Here is a 19,758-nt window from a genome sequence, read left to right as displayed (position 1 = left end):
TGGATTCATGACCTAAATAGAAAAGGTCACATAAAAATTAGAGCAGAAGGAATCAAGATACTTTTCACAGCTATGGTTAGGGAGAGAATTCTTACCTAAACAAAGGATAAAGGAAGTTATAAATAACAAAATGAATAGTTTAGGTGATATAAATTTGAAAGATTTTGGCCAAGAGCAAAATGAATGTAGTTAGAATTAGAAGGAAAATAATTAACTGACAAAAATATAGCAATTTCTGAGAAAGGTTGGATTTCAAAAAATATAAAGAATTAATACAAATATAAAGGAGGACCATAATGCTTTAGATAAGTGGTCAAAGAGGTTTTCTCAACTAAAGAGAGGCAAATTTTCAACACACATATGAAAAAATGTTCCAAATCTCTAATAAGCAAAATGCAGTGAAACCCACCCATCAAGTTTCTAATTCATATTCATCAGGCTGATAAAGATTACATGGGGAAAAAAGTAGTTAGAGGTACTGTGGGGGTTCAGATACTGTAACACACTATTTTTAGAACTGTGAATTGGGTTCAGTTGCTGTAGAAAATAATTTTGATTCCCTAAAATATTCTTAAATTCTATATGCTCCCTGACCCACAAATATTCCTATTAGGCACATTCTAGTGAGGTCAAGGACAGAATGAAAGGACTCATATACATGAATATTTATAGCAGCATATTTTATTGTAGCACAGGACTGGAAACAAAATTGATACGGTATCCAGGGAGAACTTTTAAATTCATGATTGGTTGTTGATTTTTGTCAGAATTCTGAGTATAGCAATTTTATTACTACCTACCAGTTGAAAAAATGTATGTCCTTCCCGTCTTTGCAAAGGTGTGGGACTACAGTTATGGAATTATATATATATATATATATATATATATATATATATAATAGGACATGATATATATGGTTTTTGTTGAATTTTTTCTTTTTTTTTTTAACTTTGTTGCAAGGGATGGCTTTCTATTAAGAGAAGCGGGTAGGATGTATTCAGAAATTAAGGTGATGTAAAAACAAAAGATATCAATAGAAATATGATTAAACAAAAGTGAGTGAGAGTAGTTATACGATTCTGGAAAAATATATAACAAAGGGGTTTGTGAATCTTCTTCCCTGGTAATCTCCAAGATTTTGGTACATGTGTACATGCCTCTTTGTATGGATTGAAGAGTATAGCCATAGCTCAAAATGGGAGGTGAGTGGCAGACTAGATTAATACTGGATACCCTTTCAATCTTGATTTATAATTTTCTGAAATCGGAATCCTAAACATTTCATTGCAGTTATGTTTTCAGTATGATGTAGTTCTGGAATTAAAGAGTCCTGGTCTTCAAGTCTGATGATTTGGGTTCAAATCCCTACGGTGACTTTTCTTTTTGGTCCTAAGTAGAATGTTTAGCTTCACTGAGTCTTGGTTTACTTATTTATAAAATGGAGATGATGAAATTTTTATTATCTACCTTTCAGAGTTGTTTTAAATAATATGCTTTGTAAACTGTAAAGTTATTTGTCAATGTGAGTATTCAAAAATAAATCTAACTCATTCATAGAATTGGGTAAAGCTTCAACCATCTACAAGCATTTATCAGACTCCCTATATGCCATCACTGAGTTAGGTATTTGGGGGGAAATACTTATCCAAATTGTTTGCTATTAATTTGTAACTCCTGTGTATCTTCTTTTGGGGAATTATGTGAAAATTTCTGATTTGTCTATCAAGGAAGTACCCCAAGAAAACACTTCTTCCTTTGCGAGATGCTCTTCCCTGCTTACCTTTCAGCTAGAAGTTGATTGATGGTTAGATAAGCCCACAATTTCCTGGTGAAATCAGGATCTGCATGCTTGTCCTTTGACAGGAAGGCATCCAAGTCCTCCATTTCTGCCAGAGTATCCATGACTAACTGTGTATTGGCCTGGAGGACAAAAAAGTTCAACTGAAATAAGTCCAAAGAAGTCTTATCAGTTGCCATTTCATTGTCTTGGTGTGGTGGTGGTAGTAATATTCTTTTTTATTAGGAAGGCTTTAAAGGAGCAAATTGTAGCAAATAATCACTGCCTGCCCCATTAAAGATGAGGTATGTGATCCCAAGTCAGAATGATGGATCAGTAAATGTTGATTCTGCAAACTTCCCTGGATCTCTGAGTACCAGTTTTTGGATTTCAATTCTTCCTGGAGACATCAAACAGCAGTATTGGTTCTTTGACCCAGACCTGCCATTTCCGGCTGAGTGGGAATTCCTGGTGAGAAAACTCCCTTGAACAGTAGTGATCCATCAACAACCATCCTGTAACTTATAGACTTCGAGAGTTGCCCAAGGGAAATGAGTGATTAAATAACTCATTTAGCTCATACGGTAGGAGCCCATATCTCTGAGATACTTCCTTCCAAGACCTTCCTGGATGGCTGACCTGGAGATAATTTGTTAACTATGGCTGACTGGAGATAAGCTCTTAACTTCTCAGCTCTTAAGTTTGGGTAACTGAATCAGCACAGATCGGAGGATAAGAGAGTGGGGGCCCAATTGTACTACCAGCACCTCTAGTCTTGTCCTGTGGGGCCATTATTACAATAAATAAGGGTTTGCTTAACCAAAGGCACTGCAATAGTGCCACAACGAATTCAATCAAGAACACTAGAGGAATGCTTTCATGGGAGTGTGAGGATGGGGACAAAGGGAGATGAATTATGTACTAGGCTGGTGGACTTCACCAGGTTTTAGCTTTTCTTCCCCTGGCAGGTGGCTTTAAACATTAAAACCCATTTAAAATTTTCTGGAATTTTCCATGTTTTCTAAGTTTTTCTCCCCCCCCCCCCCCCCCCACGGTGGTGAACCAAGGAGGACTGAATGAACAAATCCTGAATCTGTGGATGCAGGGACACAACTGTAAGTGTCAGATGAAGGATTGTTTCCTTAAGGAGCAAAAGGTAATGTTGAATAGCCAAACTATGCAGCACTTGCTAACTTAAACAATTATCCTATGAGCAAAACACTTGAAGGAAGTAGCCTCTACACAGTAAAGCTTAATTGGACAAAATAATCTCAACTGTAAGTTAATTAAGTTTATCTTAAAAGAAGTATATATTGGGGGCAGTGAGGTGGCTCAGTGGTTTGAGAGTCATGCCTAAAGACAGGAGGTCCTGGGTTCAAATCTGGATTCAGACACTTTCTAACTGTATGATCCTGGGCAAGTCACTTACCCCCCCCCCCCCCCATTGCCTAACCCTTACTGTTCTTCTGTATTGATTGAGTATTGATTCCAAGGCAGAAGGTAAAGGTTTTATTAAAAGAAAAAAGACAAGATATGACTACAATGAGGAAAGGAGAAACCCAGTGATATGAGTCAAATAAAGCCAGAAGTAGACAGAAGATAATTTTAAATGCTCAGATTTTTACATAGTCCTCTGGGGGGCAGGCAGAGATAATCTGTATGTGTTCTAAGGAAGGGAAGGGAGAAAGTGGAGTGCTTTATTAGAGTGCCAGCTAAGTGGCACAGCAGAATCAGGGAGACTCAAGTTCAAATTTTGCCTTAGACACTTACTGTACTGTGACCCTGGGCAAATTACTTGAACCATGTTTGTCTCAGTTTTCTCCTCTGTAAAATGGGAACAATAGCATTTTACCTCTCAGAGTTGTGAGGATCACATGAGTTAGTGATTACAGAGTGTAGGCTAGTACCTGGTGCATAGTAAGTGCTATGTATGTTAGCTGTTATTAAGATTATTATTGTTTCTACTTCAGGACCTTTGTGATCTCTTCTATAAATTTATTCCAGACCATAATCAGTCATCACCAGAGCAACAGTCACTACAGGGGTCAAGTCAGTACAGCACGCTGACTTTTTTTTTTTAATCTTTACTTTCCATCTTACAATCAGTACTGTGTACTGGTTCTAAGGCAGAAGAGTGATAAGGGCTAGGAAATGGGGGTTAAGTGACTTGCCCAGGGTCACACAACTAGGAAGTATCTGAGGATAGATCTGAATTCAAGACTTGCTCTTAATCCGCTGACATATCTAGCTCCACCTCCCTCCAGCCATCAATAACTTTTGACCAGAGGACCTGGGTTCAGATTTTACCTAGGAATGTATGACCTTGGACAAATCCCTTGACATTTTGATCTTCAGTTTACTCCTCTTCAAAAAAGAAGTCTTAGATTGAATAACCTCAGGGGCTTTTTCCAGTATTTGATTTATAAACATCCGACTCAGCATCCAGAAATTTTCCTTTAGGAACTCCTGTTCCCTATGCTCTTCCTACTAATGTTAGAGGCAGTTTCCAGTCTTTCCCCCCCCCCCCATCACTAAGGAGAGATTATTAAAAAAATTAATCTGAATGACTGAATTGTGTGGGTCTATGCTGCATTTGGGCAAAGCAAGCCAGTGGTAACTGCCCCCTTAAGTCAGATTGTAAGTGCTAAAATATCTAGTAATTGCTTAAAGGCTGGTGGAAAAACAAGACCATTTCTAACAGGAAACTGTCACCCATCAATTCTTTCTCAAATTTGTAGATACTTTTATAGTATCACACGATTCTGGAATTTTAGATTTGGAAGATGCCATAATGGTAACTAGTCCAACCAGTTTTCAAAAGGAATCTATCTCTACCATGACATGCTTGACAAGTGGTTTTACTGATTAGCTATAAACAGAAGTTCAATCTTAAAAAATAAACAAAAAAAACCCCTCTGCATTGTAGATTAAACATCAGGTAATGTGTGCAAAACAGAGGGCTCTGGCAACAACTTTTAACATGTCAATTAGCACAAAAACTGAATCAAACCAAAATAAAAAACAACAAAAAAATTGTGGTTAATATTGGCTAACAAGTAATGGCAGGAGGCAACTAGGTGGCTCTAGCTGTGTGACCTTGGGCATGTCACTTAACCTTGTTTGCCTAGCCCTTACCACTCTTTTGCCTTGGAACCAATAGTCAGTACTGATTCCAAGACAGAAGGTAAGGGCTTAAAAAAAGGTAATAGCAAATATCATACTATAATATAGAACCCATATGCTGTTGTATTATATGCACTGTTTTCTTGGAAATTAACTATTTCTGGCTATTAATGTCAATTACTTTAGCATATTATTATGTGATAATATCATTGGAAAATAGATCAGTCAATTTAAGGCATCATCATATCTCTTGATAGTATGAATTAGCTAAATTACTTTATCTATTGCTCCTGGAAGTTATGAAGGTAACTGGAAGGTTTTGATTTATATTTCAGCTTTCCTTTCCTTTCCTGAGGAGCTCTCCTAATAACATATGCCAAAGTTCTTCAAAATGCAGAAGACAAGGAAAATTTAGGCTTACGTCATATCTCTTCCAATTTTGGGATTGGTGTTTCATGGAAGAAATGATATTATGTGTGACTGGGAAGAAGGTATGTGCAGTCTTAATCCTTTTTTCAATTCGGGATGGGGAAGGGTATCAAGTGATCAATTGCAAGCATTTATTCTACTATTTATTACTACTATTTAGTCTACTGTATAGCAAGCATTTTGCTAGGCATTGAGGATACAAAGATAAAAGGGAGACAAGCTCTTTCCTCAATTATGTTCTATGTGAAGAGATAATATGGACATATAGAAGCATATGCAAAATGGATAGAATGTAATTTTCTGTGGAGGGAGGGCACTAACAGCTGGGAAATCAGGAAAGGTCTCACGTAGAAGGTGGTCCATAAACTGAGTCTTTTTTTTTAACCCTTATTTTCCATCTTAGAATCAATACTATTGTTGGTATTAAGGCAGAAGAGTGGAACGGGCTAGACAATGGGGGTTAAATGACTTGCCCAGGGTCATACAGCTAGGAAGTGTCTGAGGTGAACTGAGTCTTGAAAGATATTTGGGGTTCTAATAAAAACCTTCAGCATCATAGCAAAGAAAACATACCGATGTAGCTGTGATGATACTTTCCACGTGGTCCAACTTATCAGGTTCAACTTTTCCTGCCACCACTATTTCTGAGCCTCCAAAATAGTTGTGGAAACTGTTCTGAGTGACATCTGTTACATATTCTTGGGGATAGTTAAACTGAACATTTCGTAGCAATGGTGTAGAGACCTGGTTGTAGAATTGCTGTAAATGGGGGGAAAAGAAAGACAATCATTACTTTCATATCAATCTAAATGTCTATCAAATTTTCTACTGAGGACTTTCAGCCAATATAACTTTATATTCTCATAGCATCTCCACTTCATCTATGGCTGTGACATGAGTAGGATGTGAAGAAATACAGACAATATTGAATAAGCCTGCAGAGTCCACCATGACAAGCTACTTGGAATAGTAGCTCATACTCAAAAGCCAGGAAGATCTAGGTTCAAGGTCTTCATAACTTCCAGAGGAAATGGATAAAATAACAAAATGACTTAGCTTGTTCTTGAATACTGAGATGTACGATGATACCTTAAATGGATCGATCTATATCCCAGGACCATTTCTCCCATAACAAGATTTGTCTCACCTCTGACACACACTGCCTGTGTGATCCTAGGCAAGTTACTCAAACTCTCAGTGCTCTAGGCAACTCTTGAGTACTCTAAGTTGTAGAGAAGGGGCTCATCAGCATTTATAAAGGGAGTCTTCTCATCCAGAATTTCCCAAAGGATGAAATCGCAGTACCAGTTCCTATTCCTGAGAACAAGGTCTTATACCAGGTGCTAAGATGGTGCCAGAGAAAGGGAGGTTGCTTTATATATGTTATCTATTATTTTAGATTTTATGGATTTGACAGAAAGTAGAGAATATTAAGTTTCCTATGATTCTCTTTATTAGGCATGTGTTGTTTCTTCATCAGTAGACACAATTAGTGAGTAAAAAAACTGGGATCAATGGGTACCTTGAGCTGTAAAGAAGTATCTTGGTTTCCATAAATCCTTTGGGCGACTCCATGGTTTTCTTGAGACAGCCTTTCCAAGAAGTCATAGTCAACATCAAACCCTATTCCCAAACTGAACAAGGAGATGTTATCTTGCATGCTTTGCTTGACATTCTTTTGGATTTGGGACAATTTTAGCTCACCTGAAATTGAGGGTGAGAGAGGGAAGAGAGATAAAATAGTATTGTTTAGTCATAAATTTTGTTTAAAAGAAATATAAATGGCAAATAAAATGAAAACATTGCAATTACCCACTTTTATCTCGCTACAATAAAAGGTTTATTTTTCATTTTAAATTATTTTTTCTTTTTCAAATAACAAATTAAAAAAATCTTTCCTTCCCACTACTTCTTACAACTGAGCAAATTAAAAAACAAAAGATAAAACTCCCCAATAAATTCCTTACTACATATCTACATATTCTGGCAAGATGAATTTCTTACTAGCCAGTCAGAAAATAAATCTCCTCCTGCATCTTAATCATATTTCTGTCAGAAGGTAACTGGCATGTTTCATCTTCATTCTTTTAGACTCGTGGGGTTGTTATTGCATAGATTAGAGTTCTAAAGTCTTTGAAGTTTGTTTTTCTCTATAATATTGTTATTGTATAAATCATTCTCCTAGTTCTATTCACAATGAAAAATTTTCTATTATTTTCTCTTGGCCTCAGTTACCAGTGTCACTGAAAGTCACTATTATTACAGTTTTTTTTCTCATCATATCAACTTTGTGGGAAGTAGGAGAAGTGGTAAACTTACCTTGTAGGTCCATGACCTTGACTATACCATCTATAAGTCTTCAGTCTAGAAATCAGGAGCTTCTGAGATCCTGATCCAAAACTTATGGAAGGGTTTTTAATTTCTCTCTTACCTTCACCACAGAACAAGCTAGGTGACACAGTGGATACAGTGCCAGGCATGGAATCAGGAAAACTCATCTTCTTGAATTCAAATCTGCCCTTGACCACTTACTCCATGAGTGACCCTGAATAAGTCACCTAGCCCTGTTTGCCTCAGTTTTTTTATTTGTCAAATGAGCTGGAGAAGGCAATGGCAAGTTGCTCTAGTATCTTTGCCAAGAAAATCCCCAAATGAGGCCATAAAAAGTAGGACATGACTGAAAACAATTGAACAACTGAACAACAACAACAATAAATCTTCATCCTACTTACACTTCTATATTGGTAGCATGGTATTATGAATATTAGGTCATAAAGTACTCAACATTCATCAAAGAGAAATCTTTATAGAGATGAGATAAGATATATATCTGGAACTTCTCTGTGTACCACTATCCCAAAACTCAGTGTCTTATATTGGCAGAGGAAATTCCCTCCAACAGTGCAGGTTGGCTCCTAATTTGCAATTTATACTCTTAGAAAGTTGCACAGGGCACCTAGAGATTTAATGATCTGCCCAGGTTCAGTGAGCTTAGAAGCAGAATTTGAATTTAGTTCTCTCTTCTTTCAAGATTTGTTCTCTAGCCATTATGCCAAACTGCCCCTCATTAATAAATATTTACTGAATTTCATAATTCAGTTCAATACACATTTATTAAAAGCTCCATGGCAGAACATTAGCAAATGTTGAATTGAAATAAATAGTATTATCCCCAAACAGGCAAATGATCAGATTTCCCAGTTCTAGCCCATCACTTATTCTAGAAAGTTTGATAAGACAATTAATGAAAACATTCATAATCATAGAGCTTCGAGCTTACCTACTGTTGGATCTCCATCAGAAACCAAAATAATTAAAGAGACTGAGTTAGGGTCCAACATCCCGAGGTTGCTGGCTTCATTCAAAATAAAAATTGCTCTCAAGAGAGCTTCGTTAATATTTGTGCCTGTTAAAAAATAATACTGCTTAGTTGCACACTCTTTCCTCTCTCAAAAACAACCATATTGTTTATTCTAGGTTTCTTTTGTGATTATTTATGAATAATTTATCCATTGTCCAAATCCTATCTCTTTGCTGTCTCGGTGCCCCAGTTTTCAGAAGCTGGGCAAACTTCCACTTGAGGAGGGAATTCCCCATCTCTTTGTATTCTCCATTTGCTTAGAAGTGTATTAGTACTTTCTGGGTCCTGTTTTATCACGTAAAGTACCTTAAATCAGGGACCTCAACAATTTCCTGCCTATTCCATCCCCTCAGAAGGTTTTTGAGAAGAATAAAATATAGATAGTAGTAGTGAAAATAGGTGAAAACTGAAAGCTTCAAATAAACATAAATATGGATCTGATACCACTGATTTAAATCAACTTCTAAAATTTCAACCTCTGAAAGGAGTGACAGCTTTTTTATAGAATAAGTAGTAAAGGAATGTTTATTATATTAAATATTATTTATACACTTATTATATTAAATAGGTACAAGAGTTTGTCCTTCCCTCTCTCTACCACCCCTATGAGACTTCAGCTAAAGTCGAAGACCTGGAGGAAACCTAAAAAAAAATTGTACTATAAAGAGAATATGCTATTGAACTTTTCAAATGTCAGCCCCTTTCTGTGATAGGGATAATGTCTATTTTTCCTTCTGACGACCTCTTTAATTGTCAATATCTCTCTTCTCTAACTCTTGCCAGGTACTCTTTCATATACACGTATGCATATATACACACATAAGTATACATGTTTATATTTACATACATATTTTTCTGAGAAAATATTATTTTGGTTAAACATTTTAGTAAACTGGCATATTTTGTCCGTGCAAAACACTCATAGACTGTACCCAAGTACTCTGTCATTTAAATACAAATCAAGCACAAAAGAAATGTATGGGAACAAAGTGTATGTATAATGTTCTGCAATGCCCTCTGAAGCCTCTGGAATTGGACTTCAATGCTATTTCTCACTGGGAATTGGTTCAAACCCACATCATACCCCCATTGGGCTGGATCTTCTCAATATACTTCTTGGCATCAGTGATCTGTGCTTTAGAGGCGAGAACTAAATCATCTCTCCAATTTCTGACATTGTGGTTGAAATCCACCACTGAGAATTGGTCTTCAGCTCTTAAGTCATCCAATATGGTTTTCATTGCTTCGACAGTCTATTAAAAAATTGAAACGAGAAATTTCTATCAAAGAAGTAAAAAAATCCCACCAACTTGAGTGATACTGAATCCATTTCTCTCTGTCCTCTGGGTACCATCTCAGCCCCACTTTTTCTGGGAAGCCTTTTGTGACAACTCTAGCTAATATCTCTCTTTTCCCTGAGTACTTAAAAAATACTGTTCATTGTGGTTTTGCTTTTTAATGGCTTCATCTATATGCATCTTATTTCTCCATATAGGCAGCATGATACAACAGAAAGAGTACTAAATGTGGAGTTAAAGAATCTGAGTTCTGATCTTGGTTCAGATTCTTCTAATTTTGTGGCATTAGGCAAATTGCTTGAACTCTGCAGATTTTGGATTCCTTGCAAAATAAGGACTAGATAAAATCATCATTAAAATTCCTTCCAGCTCTAAATTTGAGATCTTGTGAGATGGCAACTACTTAAGAGGATAAGTCCTTTTTTTTTTTTTTAATACTAGCTTGGTGTTAAACATATGATAGATGAGCGCTAAATGGACAAATAAATGAATTTGGCAACAAGTCTAATTTTCTTCTTTGCAGTTTTCACGTGTTTCTTAGACTATGTCAGCATGTACTTGTTCATGTTATTAAATAATTATTCTGTGGTTGTTTTTGGTGTATATATGTGTTTTTTCCCTCTCCAGTTAAATTTCAATCTTTGAGAGAGGCACGTGGGACAAAGAACCTGGGAGATTGAAGGCCTGAGAGTCATCCCATCCTAGTTTTACCTTTTATCTTTAAGGTGACTGTAAGGAAATTATATATCCATTCTGAGTCTTCATTTCTTCTTTTGTAAAATGGGGAAAATATTTGTATTGCCTGGCTCACAGGGTTATCATGGTGGTGTTCAGTCATGTCTGACTCTTTGTGACTTTGTAGATCATAGAATACCAACAATGTTCATGGGATTTTCTTGGCAAAGATATTAGAATGGTTTGCCATTTCCTTTTCCAGTGGATTAAGACAGACAGAGATTAGGTGACTGCCCAGGGTCAAATAGTTAATAAGTGTCTAAGGTAATATTTGAATTTAGGTCTTCCTGACTCCAACTGACACTTTATACAATGAGTCACCTACAATGAGTCTTTTCATAGGGTTGTAGTAGAACTCAAATGAGATGGTACATGTAAATCACTTTCTAAATGCTAGCTGTAATAATAATACTACTAATAATAATAGTAACTGAAAATTATATTGCACTTTATTTAACACTTTTCCATAGTAGGTTTGTTATAAGGAAAAACTCCCTAACAATATAATGTATCCAAAAACTGGAATCAATTGCATGGGGAGGTAGTGAGTTCCCCATCACTTAAGGCCATCAAAGAACCTTGATGACTACTTGTCTGGTGTATTGTGATGGGAATTCTTTTTCTGGGTTTTGAGTTGAACAATACTATGGTTCATGGAAGTCTATTCTAACAACACAATTCTATAATTCTGGATTCCCAAGTACTGAGGGGATGTGGACTAAAGAAGAAATCAGTTAGGTGGAATTATTTTGTGATGGCTCTTTGGAAAAGATGAATTTTCAACTTAGTCTTGAAGGAAAATATGGATATGGGTTAATAAGGAGGAAAAATATTTTAGATGGGGGAATTATTTGAAGATTGGTATGGTTGCACTAGGAATGTTCTAAAGAAGCATATAATTCCAAGAAGACAATTAATCATATCACCTTTAAGGTTCTTCAAGGTTCTTCAAGGAACAGGAATTGCATATTTGCAATTATGGAATCTGCGTGTCCATTAGCCTTTTTTGCATAACTCTGTGTATGTGTGTGTGTGTGTGTGTGTGTGTGTGTAGATGGGACAAAGAAGGGCAGGTATGTCTCCTTGCTCATTACATCCATGACTGGCCTTGTAGTCACTACTTATAAAATACTCACTTGTTTCATTTTAATTCCCCACATTGATCCACTGACGTCAATGACAAAAAGGATGTTTTTAGGAATTGGATCCAAGTTTTCAGGAGCAAAGAAATGAACAAAATAACCATTGAAAACCTGTAAAAGAATGAAATTCCAGTCACTAGGCCTGTTTTTAGGGATAAATAATGATCACATCAACAATTCTAAAACACTCAGTTTAGTTTGAAATAGACTTTAAAAGGAAAAGTCATACTTCTTTGAAATAATATACTCCCAAATTCTTCTGTATTCTGGTCAAAGGCTAATGAGTTGTTTTTCCTAAAAAAAGTCATAAATTTAAAAAATAATAGAAAGAGAAGCATTCTTGAGTTTTTATGTGGGTCTGATCATGCTGTAAAGATAAAATCTGCATAATTGCATTGCATTCTGTTTTTCAGATAAATGTCAATTGCTTGCTTTTGAAATTAAAAAAAGCTTATGTATAGTATAGGAAATGGACATATTGGGAGAAATGGACCATTACTCATTAATCTTCTCAGCAATTCTCTGAAGTATTACTTAAAATGTTAATATACTGCATACTTATCATAATCTTTATTGCTTTAGATTTAATATAAATCTCCTTTATGATAGGCACTAGCTATTCTGTTTCGATCTAGTACCCAAGGAGCCTTTTTCATTACTTACTCTAGGAAGAAAGAAAAAAAATCTTAAGTTAATGAAATTCTACATTTTCACAAACTACGTCCACAGTAGCCATTCTGCTCTTTCTATATCATACCTCTTGCTATCTAAAAATTTTCTTGGAAAATCCCAAACAATATCTACCAAGGATTATTTTGGGAATATGTCTCCTATTCCACAACCTTGCTGAAATCTTTTTTTCAAAAGTCAACAGTGACTTAATTGCCAAGTCCATTGACTCCACTTTAGAATGAATTCATCAAATTCAGTTCAGTCCTATTTCATCCTATACAATAAAGATTTATTAAATTCCTACTCCTTATATTGAATTGACCGTTCTTTAAACCCAGTTGAGAAGCTACTTTTTCCACAAACTCTCTCTTGATATCCATCATCAGAAATGATTTTCCCTATCTCAACCTTCACAGAATACAACTTTGCATTTTGATGAAAAAAAAAAAGTCATGAGTGGGAGGTGACTCCTCGCTGGATGGCAGAGATCGGATTCAAAAGGAATTTGACAGACAAGAGCAGTGGACTGAATCTAATAAGATGAAATTCAATAAAGATAAATGTAAAATCATGCACTTGGGTACAAAGTCAACTTTATAAGTATGAGGTGAGGTAGGCATGACTAAACAATGGTTGTTCTAAAAAAAATCCAGGAAATTAGGTGAACACAGAATAGTATACATGTCAGACCTTTGGGAAGGGAAAGATTTTAAAACCAAGCAAGACTTAGAAAGAGTCACAAAAAATGTAAAATAAATAATTTTGACTACATCAAATTAAAAAGGTTTTGTACAAACAAAACCAACGTAACTAAAATCAGAAGGGTAGCAACAAATTGGGAAACAATCTTCATAAAAACCTCTGACAAAGGTTTAATTACTCAAATTTACAAAGAGCTAAATCAATTGTACAAAAAATCAAGCCATTCTCCAATTGATAAATGAGCAAAGGACATGAATAGGCAATTTTCAGATAAAGAAATCAAAACTATTAATAAGCACATGAAAAAGTGTTCTACATCTCTTATAATCAGAGAGATGCAAATCAAAACAACTCTGAGGTATCACCTCACACCTAGCAGATTGGCTAACATGACAGCAAAGGAAAGTAATGAATGTTGGAGGGGATGTGGCAAAGTAGGGACACTAATTCATTGCTGGTGGAGTTGTGAACTGATCCAACCATTCTGGAGGGCAATTTAGAACTATGCCCAAAGGGTGATAAAAGACTGTCTGCCCTTTGATCCAGCCATAGAACTGATGGGTTTGTACCCCAAAGAGATAATAAGGAAAAAGACTTGTACAAGAATATTCATAGCTGCACTCTTTGTGGTGGCCAAAAATTGGAAAATGAGGGGATGCCCATCAATTGGGGAATGGCTGAACAAATTGTGGCATATGTTGGTGATGGAATACTATTGTGCTAAAAGGAATAATAAAGTGGAGGAATTCCATGGAGACTGGAACAACCTCCAGGAAGTGATGCAGAGTGAAGGGAGCAGAACCAGGAAAACATTGTACACAGAGACTGATACATTGTGGTACAATCGAAGGTAATGTACTTCTCCATTAGTGGCAATGCATTGTCCCTGAACAATCTGCAGGGATCTAAAAAACACTATCCACAAGCAGAGGATAAACGGTGGGAGTAAAAACACTGCTTGACTACAGGGATTGAGGGGATATGACTGAGGAGAGACTCTAAATCAACACTCTGATGCAAATACCAACAACATGGAAATGGGTTTGAATCAAGAACACATGTGATACCCAGTGGAATCGCGTGTGGGCTATGGGAGAGGTGGGGGGGGGGGAGGGAAGAAAAGAAAATGATCTTTGTTTCCAATGAATAATGTTTGGAAATGACCAAATAAAATAATGTTTAAATTAAAAAAAAATCCAGGAGTTTTAGTGGATTGTAAGCTCAATATGAGGGAGCAATATGATATGGCAGCCTCAAAAAGCTAACGAAATCTTGGACTGTGTTAAGAGGGACATAGCTTCCAGGAATAGAAGGGAGACATTCACATTTCACTCTGATTTAATTAAACAACATATAGAATAATATGTTCAATTCTGGGGGTCACAGTTTAAGAGTGGATATTGATAAGAGGATGAGCAGAGAGGATAACCAGAATGGATATAGATGAAGATCACTTGAAAGAACTTGAAGATCACTTGAAGATGACTTGAAAGGGCAAGTAGGGAACTAAGTAGCACAGTGGATAGAGTGCCAGGTCTGGAGATGGGAAGTTCTGGGTTTAAGTCTGATCTTAATCTCTTCCTAGCTGTGTGACCCTAGGCAAATCACTTAATCCCAATTGCCTAGCCCTTATTACTTTTCTCTTTTAGAACCAAAACAGAGTATTGATTCTAAGATGAAAGGTAAAGGTTAAAAAAAAAGAGAAAATGAAAGAAAGAACTGGGCAAGTTTAGCCTGGGGATGAGAATACTTGGAGGGTGGTGTGGGAGGAATATGATTTCTATCTTCAAGTATTTAAGGGATGTCATGTGGAGGAAGAAATAGACTTATTCTGTTTGGACCCATAAGGCTTGATCAAGAGCAAAAAGTAGAAGTTTCCAAGAAGTAAACATTTGGGTTTGATGTCAGGAAAAACATTTCTTAATAAGAAGAGACATCAAAAATAGAATGGTATGTCTTGAGAAGTGATGGGGTCCCTTAATAATTCTCAATCAGAGACTAGATCATCCCTGAGTGAGAATATCATAATGGTGATTCTTTTCATATATGTTTTGGATTAGATGGCTGCTGAGGACCTTCCAACTATCAAATAATTGGATTCTGGGATTCCTTCATGCACTTACCACATATTGTGAATTATCTACATTTATGTATCTCTCTCCTAGAATGTGAATTCCTTGACAACAGGTACCATGATTTAATCTAAAATTTCTATCATCTGTAGTACTTAATAAATAATGGACATATGCATATATTAGATATTTAGTAAATATTTGCTTATTCAACTGGATTGAATCTGATGAATTATCATTTTTCAATTTTGATTCCTGATTTGACCCTTATCTCATGCTCCATAGCCTGGTTTTTTTATCTTCATATCATCCTAAAGGAAATATAAATCCCTTTATTATTCTCACTTAAAACTCATCTATTGTATTTCCTTCAAACCCCATATCAAGTTCTCTTCATCTGAAAAATTTTGTTTAGGAGACAGAATAGAGAATTATAATTCTCAATCTTCTCTAAAATCTGTGAATCTGAGAATTCTTTGAAATGCGATCTTGGGCCACCAAATCATGGTCTTTTCCCCATTGTAAGTATTCTAGAGACTTTCCAAGAAAGGGATGTTATGTACTTACTTCAAGTTCACCAGCTTTCTTTTCTCTAACCACATCATACTTGATGACTAACTGTCCATCTACTGCAGTCTCAGAACAGTTGGGGCATTTTCTTTGTTGATCTACTGTTGGTTTAAAGGAAACATGTCCCTAGAAAAGAATAACAACAAAATGTAAAATCCTTAATGATCTGACTTATAACTACTCTCTTCTATGTATTTTGTGATTCAGTGATACTGAGCTCCTTGCTGTTCCTCTCATGTGACATTCCACTTCCTGATTCTGAGCATTCTCTTTAGTTATCTTTCATCCCTGGAACATTTTTTCTCCTCATCTCTGTCCTCTAGCTTCTCTGGCTTCCTTCAAGTCTTGGCTAAAGTCTTACCTTCTGCAAGAAGCCTTTCCCAGTCCTCTTCAATCTTAGTGCCTTTAGTCTGAGGTTATTTTCCAATTTATTTTGCTTATATTTTGTTTGTACATAGCTATGGGCATGTTGTCTCTCTCATTTGAATGTGAACTCTGGCTTTTCTTGTATCCTCAGTACTTAGTACAGTGCCTGACACATGGCAGATCCTTAATAAATACTAAATGATTGGCCTCTTCCAATTCAGAAAGAATGAATTCATATCAAGACATGCTGGCTTAACTGATGGAGCTGAAGGAGTATAATGCCTTCTAACATGCATAGGTGAAATGGTTCTAATTAGTAATTATTTCACATAAGAAATAGACTTGGAGTTGGAAAATCTGAATCTTGGTTCTAACAATATTAGGAAATGACCCAAATGACATCAGAACTGAGGCTGGAACAAGACACATCAACATGGATAAGAAAAGAACCAGACCCAAATGAGAAACAAGATAAGATAATGAAACTTAACAATCTTAGCCTTAGTTTCTTCCCCTGTAAAATAAGAAAAATATTTATACTACCTACTTCATTAGGTAATTTACAAACTCTGATCTTTCAAGGTAGAAGAAAGTACTTTATAAAAATTAAAGTATTAAATAGATGTCAATCTATTTATCATGGTTATAATGGCCCAGCATATACTCCCCAAAGATGCTACTTATAGGGAAACTATATAAATATTTATCAGTTTCCTCTCTTCACCTTCTAAAGACTGTAAGAAAACTATTTTACTGGTAGCTATACTGCTTTTCTAAGAAACAATTTCTCATCATCCATATTGGGGTAGAATAAAGCTAAATGACTGCTATGATTGTTGAAGATCAACCAGGTTCATGAAAATTTCAAGTTTTACTAAAGCTATGTAAACTGAGGCCCAAAAAGAAGTTCAGGGGTCAGGTTGGAAATAAATTTCAGTAATTCTGCTCTTAATTTACCATTGTGATCTGGACTAGACTATACGTATGCCCCATTAATGCATATTAGGAAATTCATGGTGCTTAGAAGGGGAAAATGACATTTGAACATTATGTTATCTTGACTTGAACCTTTCTCATTTTTTGGAGGGCACAAAAAGAAGACAGCACAATGTGTAAGCTAATAGCTACTTAGGTTACTTCCTAACAATGCAGTGTTTACCTTTTGTTTGCTTTTTGTTATAACTGGAACTCCCTCAAAATGGTCTCCAAGATTTTCTGGAACATGAAGAAAACTAATTCCTTGTGGTTCAACAATCCATATATCTACCTGGAAATGGAAAGGGAAATTATTTACAACACTAAAATCTGTTTTTTAACTTTTAAGAGAACTTCCCAAAAAATGGCAGAAAAATTTGGAATAGGGCATTTCTCTTTAAAATCCTGTATAGGACAGCAATAGACATGCCCCAAGCAAACAAACTCCTTCTAAACCAAACCTGGAGGTGTTTAAAAAAAACCCACCACTTCAAAAGTAAATTGCCTCAGAAAATAAAGAGGAATAATTTGAGAAATGAGTAAAATAAATTCCATATAATGATTTGAAATTGAAGCAAGGTGGCAAAAGGAAAATATTAGGAATAAAGGCAAACGATTTTAAAAATGAGGCTGGAATAAGACCCCTTGACATGGATAAGAAAAGATCCAGATTTTTAATGAATAAGATAAGATAAGGAAACATGGAAACATCCATGGACAATGTAAATAAAAAAAACAATTTCACTGATAAATGATATTTGTATACTCGAGGATAAAATAGTGGAAGAAATGGTAAAAACAAGTGAAAAAATTTCCAAGTGGAAGAATGTTTGGAAGCTTTGCAAACAAAGATAGTGCATCTGAAAGACAATGTTGAGGGAGATAATCTAAAGGTTGTCTAATTCCCCTAAAAATTCAAAGACAATGTCTGACATATTAGAAAATCTTATAAGAAAATTATCTAGAAAAATAAATCAATGATAAGATGGCAGATTGGTAGAATTCACAGAACTCTAAAGGCATGTACCCTAGATTCAGTTCATCACATAATGATAGAATAATAGACTCTTAGAAGTAGAAAACATTCTATAGGTCATTTAGTCCAATACTTACCTGATCCCCTTTACAAAAAAGTGGTCTTTCAGGATTTGCCTATAGGTCATTGGTAAAGAGGAATTTATAAAGATGAATTTCCTGAGGTAGTTCCTTCTACTTTTGGTTAGCTCTAATTTTTAGGAAGTTTATCCTTGTATTGAACCTAAATAAGCCTCTTTGTTTTTAGTTCTGGCCTCTGAGACCAAGCAGAATAAGTCTAATATGTCTGTCAAGACTGCTGCAAATGACAGCCCTTAAAATACTTGAAGACAATTTTCTTTTCTTTTTGAGGCCAAGCATGTTCAATTCCATCAAGTGATCCTTTTATGGCATAATTTCAAGATATGATGATTCAGTAATCTTGTGGTTCTTTTCTTGGATTCCTAACTCTTATTTCACAATCATAATTTTTAAAAATGCATTGAAAAAATTATTCAAGTTTAAGCTACTAAATCTTTTTAAAAAATTTACTATGACTTTTTGGCCACCCTATGTTAAGTGAATATGCTCTTACCTCTAAATGTTTGGCTAGTCGGCCAGGCTTCAAATAGAGCTTATGTTCATAGGATCCCAGTTTTCTCCATTTCACTTCTTGGTAATGAAGCTCAAACTGTACATTAGATCCTGGGAGGACATTTACTTCAGTTTTGAAGTTCTCCATATCAAGAGAGTTGCTGCTAAAAGTGTTATTCATAAAAATAAAAATTATTCCAAATGCATCAACCTAAGATGATTCCTCAGTGAGCTGACTCAATGGATAGAATGCTGGGAAGACCTGATTTCAAATCCAGCCTCAGATACTTACAAACTGTATGACTGGGCAAATCACTTAATCTTTATTTGTCTCAATTTCTTTAACTGTAAAATGGGGATGTTAATAATAATAGCATCTACCTCCCAGGATTGCTGTGGGGAGCAAGTGAGATAATATATGTAAAGTGCTTAGCAGCAAAATGCCGGGCACATAGTAAGTTCTTAGTAAGTTCATGTTTCCTTCCTCCAAGTAGACTACTTAGACAGAACAAGGAAATAATCAAAAGTTTAGCAGAAATCCAGACATCTGCTGGGTCTTTCTGTCAACAGTAGAGTAGGTTTGGTCCTGAAATATAGAGGGGGCTGACAACACTTTGCTCCTTCGGAAGCTCAGCATGGGGTTAGCAAGAAATAGGAACTTAATGGATGGCATTTTCTCCTCCTGGAGCTGGACCCCAGGTGAATCCCTTTCTTTCTTCCTCCCCTGACAGGAGCCTTATTAGATGCAGCCTCTCAGCATCTTAGGAGCACAAGTTTCCTTTCTCCCCCACAGAGGAGTCATAAGGTTCTTAGTAGCATCCCTACCCTGAAGAAGCCCTGAAGAAGCTCACATCACTTGAGTCACTAGGCCAAAGTTAGGCCTGCCATAAGAGCCCAAAGCCCCTTTTTCTTACCAGAAGTGGATTAA

The 19,758-nt window shown here is 35.9% G+C and overlaps 1 protein-coding gene across 2 annotated transcripts in view; it reads right to left on the bottom strand.

Annotated features, from left to right (window-relative positions):
• ITIH2 (inter-alpha-trypsin inhibitor heavy chain 2) overlaps nt 1-19,758 on the bottom strand; it is a 46,215-nt gene that overhangs the window by 16,685 nt on the left and 9,772 nt on the right. The window contains exons 6-14 of one of the 2 annotated variants that reach the window (XM_001365203.5): nt 18,832-18,994; nt 17,407-17,514; nt 15,879-16,007; nt 11,860-11,976; nt 9,775-9,943; nt 8,610-8,735; nt 6,852-7,033; nt 5,903-6,088; nt 1,781-1,920 (exon numbers count right to left, since the gene is read on the bottom strand). In XM_001365203.5, coding sequence (XP_001365240.2) covers nt 1,781-1,920; nt 5,903-6,088; nt 6,852-7,033; nt 8,610-8,735; nt 9,775-9,943; nt 11,860-11,976; nt 15,879-16,007; nt 17,407-17,514; nt 18,832-18,994 — 1,320 coding nt within the window. The remainder of the gene's footprint in view (nt 1-1,780; nt 1,921-5,902; nt 6,089-6,851; nt 7,034-8,609; nt 8,736-9,774; nt 9,944-11,859; nt 11,977-15,878; nt 16,008-17,406; nt 17,515-18,831; nt 18,995-19,758) is intronic. The other variant, XM_007503940.3, reaches the window with a different exon arrangement.

Source organism: Monodelphis domestica, chromosome 5 (genome assembly GCF_027887165.1).
Source record: "Monodelphis domestica isolate mMonDom1 chromosome 5, mMonDom1.pri, whole genome shotgun sequence".
NCBI lineage: Eukaryota > Metazoa > Chordata > Mammalia > Didelphimorphia > Didelphidae > Monodelphis > Monodelphis domestica.
The sequence above is the reverse complement of the archived record's forward strand: the minus strand, read 5'-3'. Positions and strand labels throughout refer to the sequence as shown.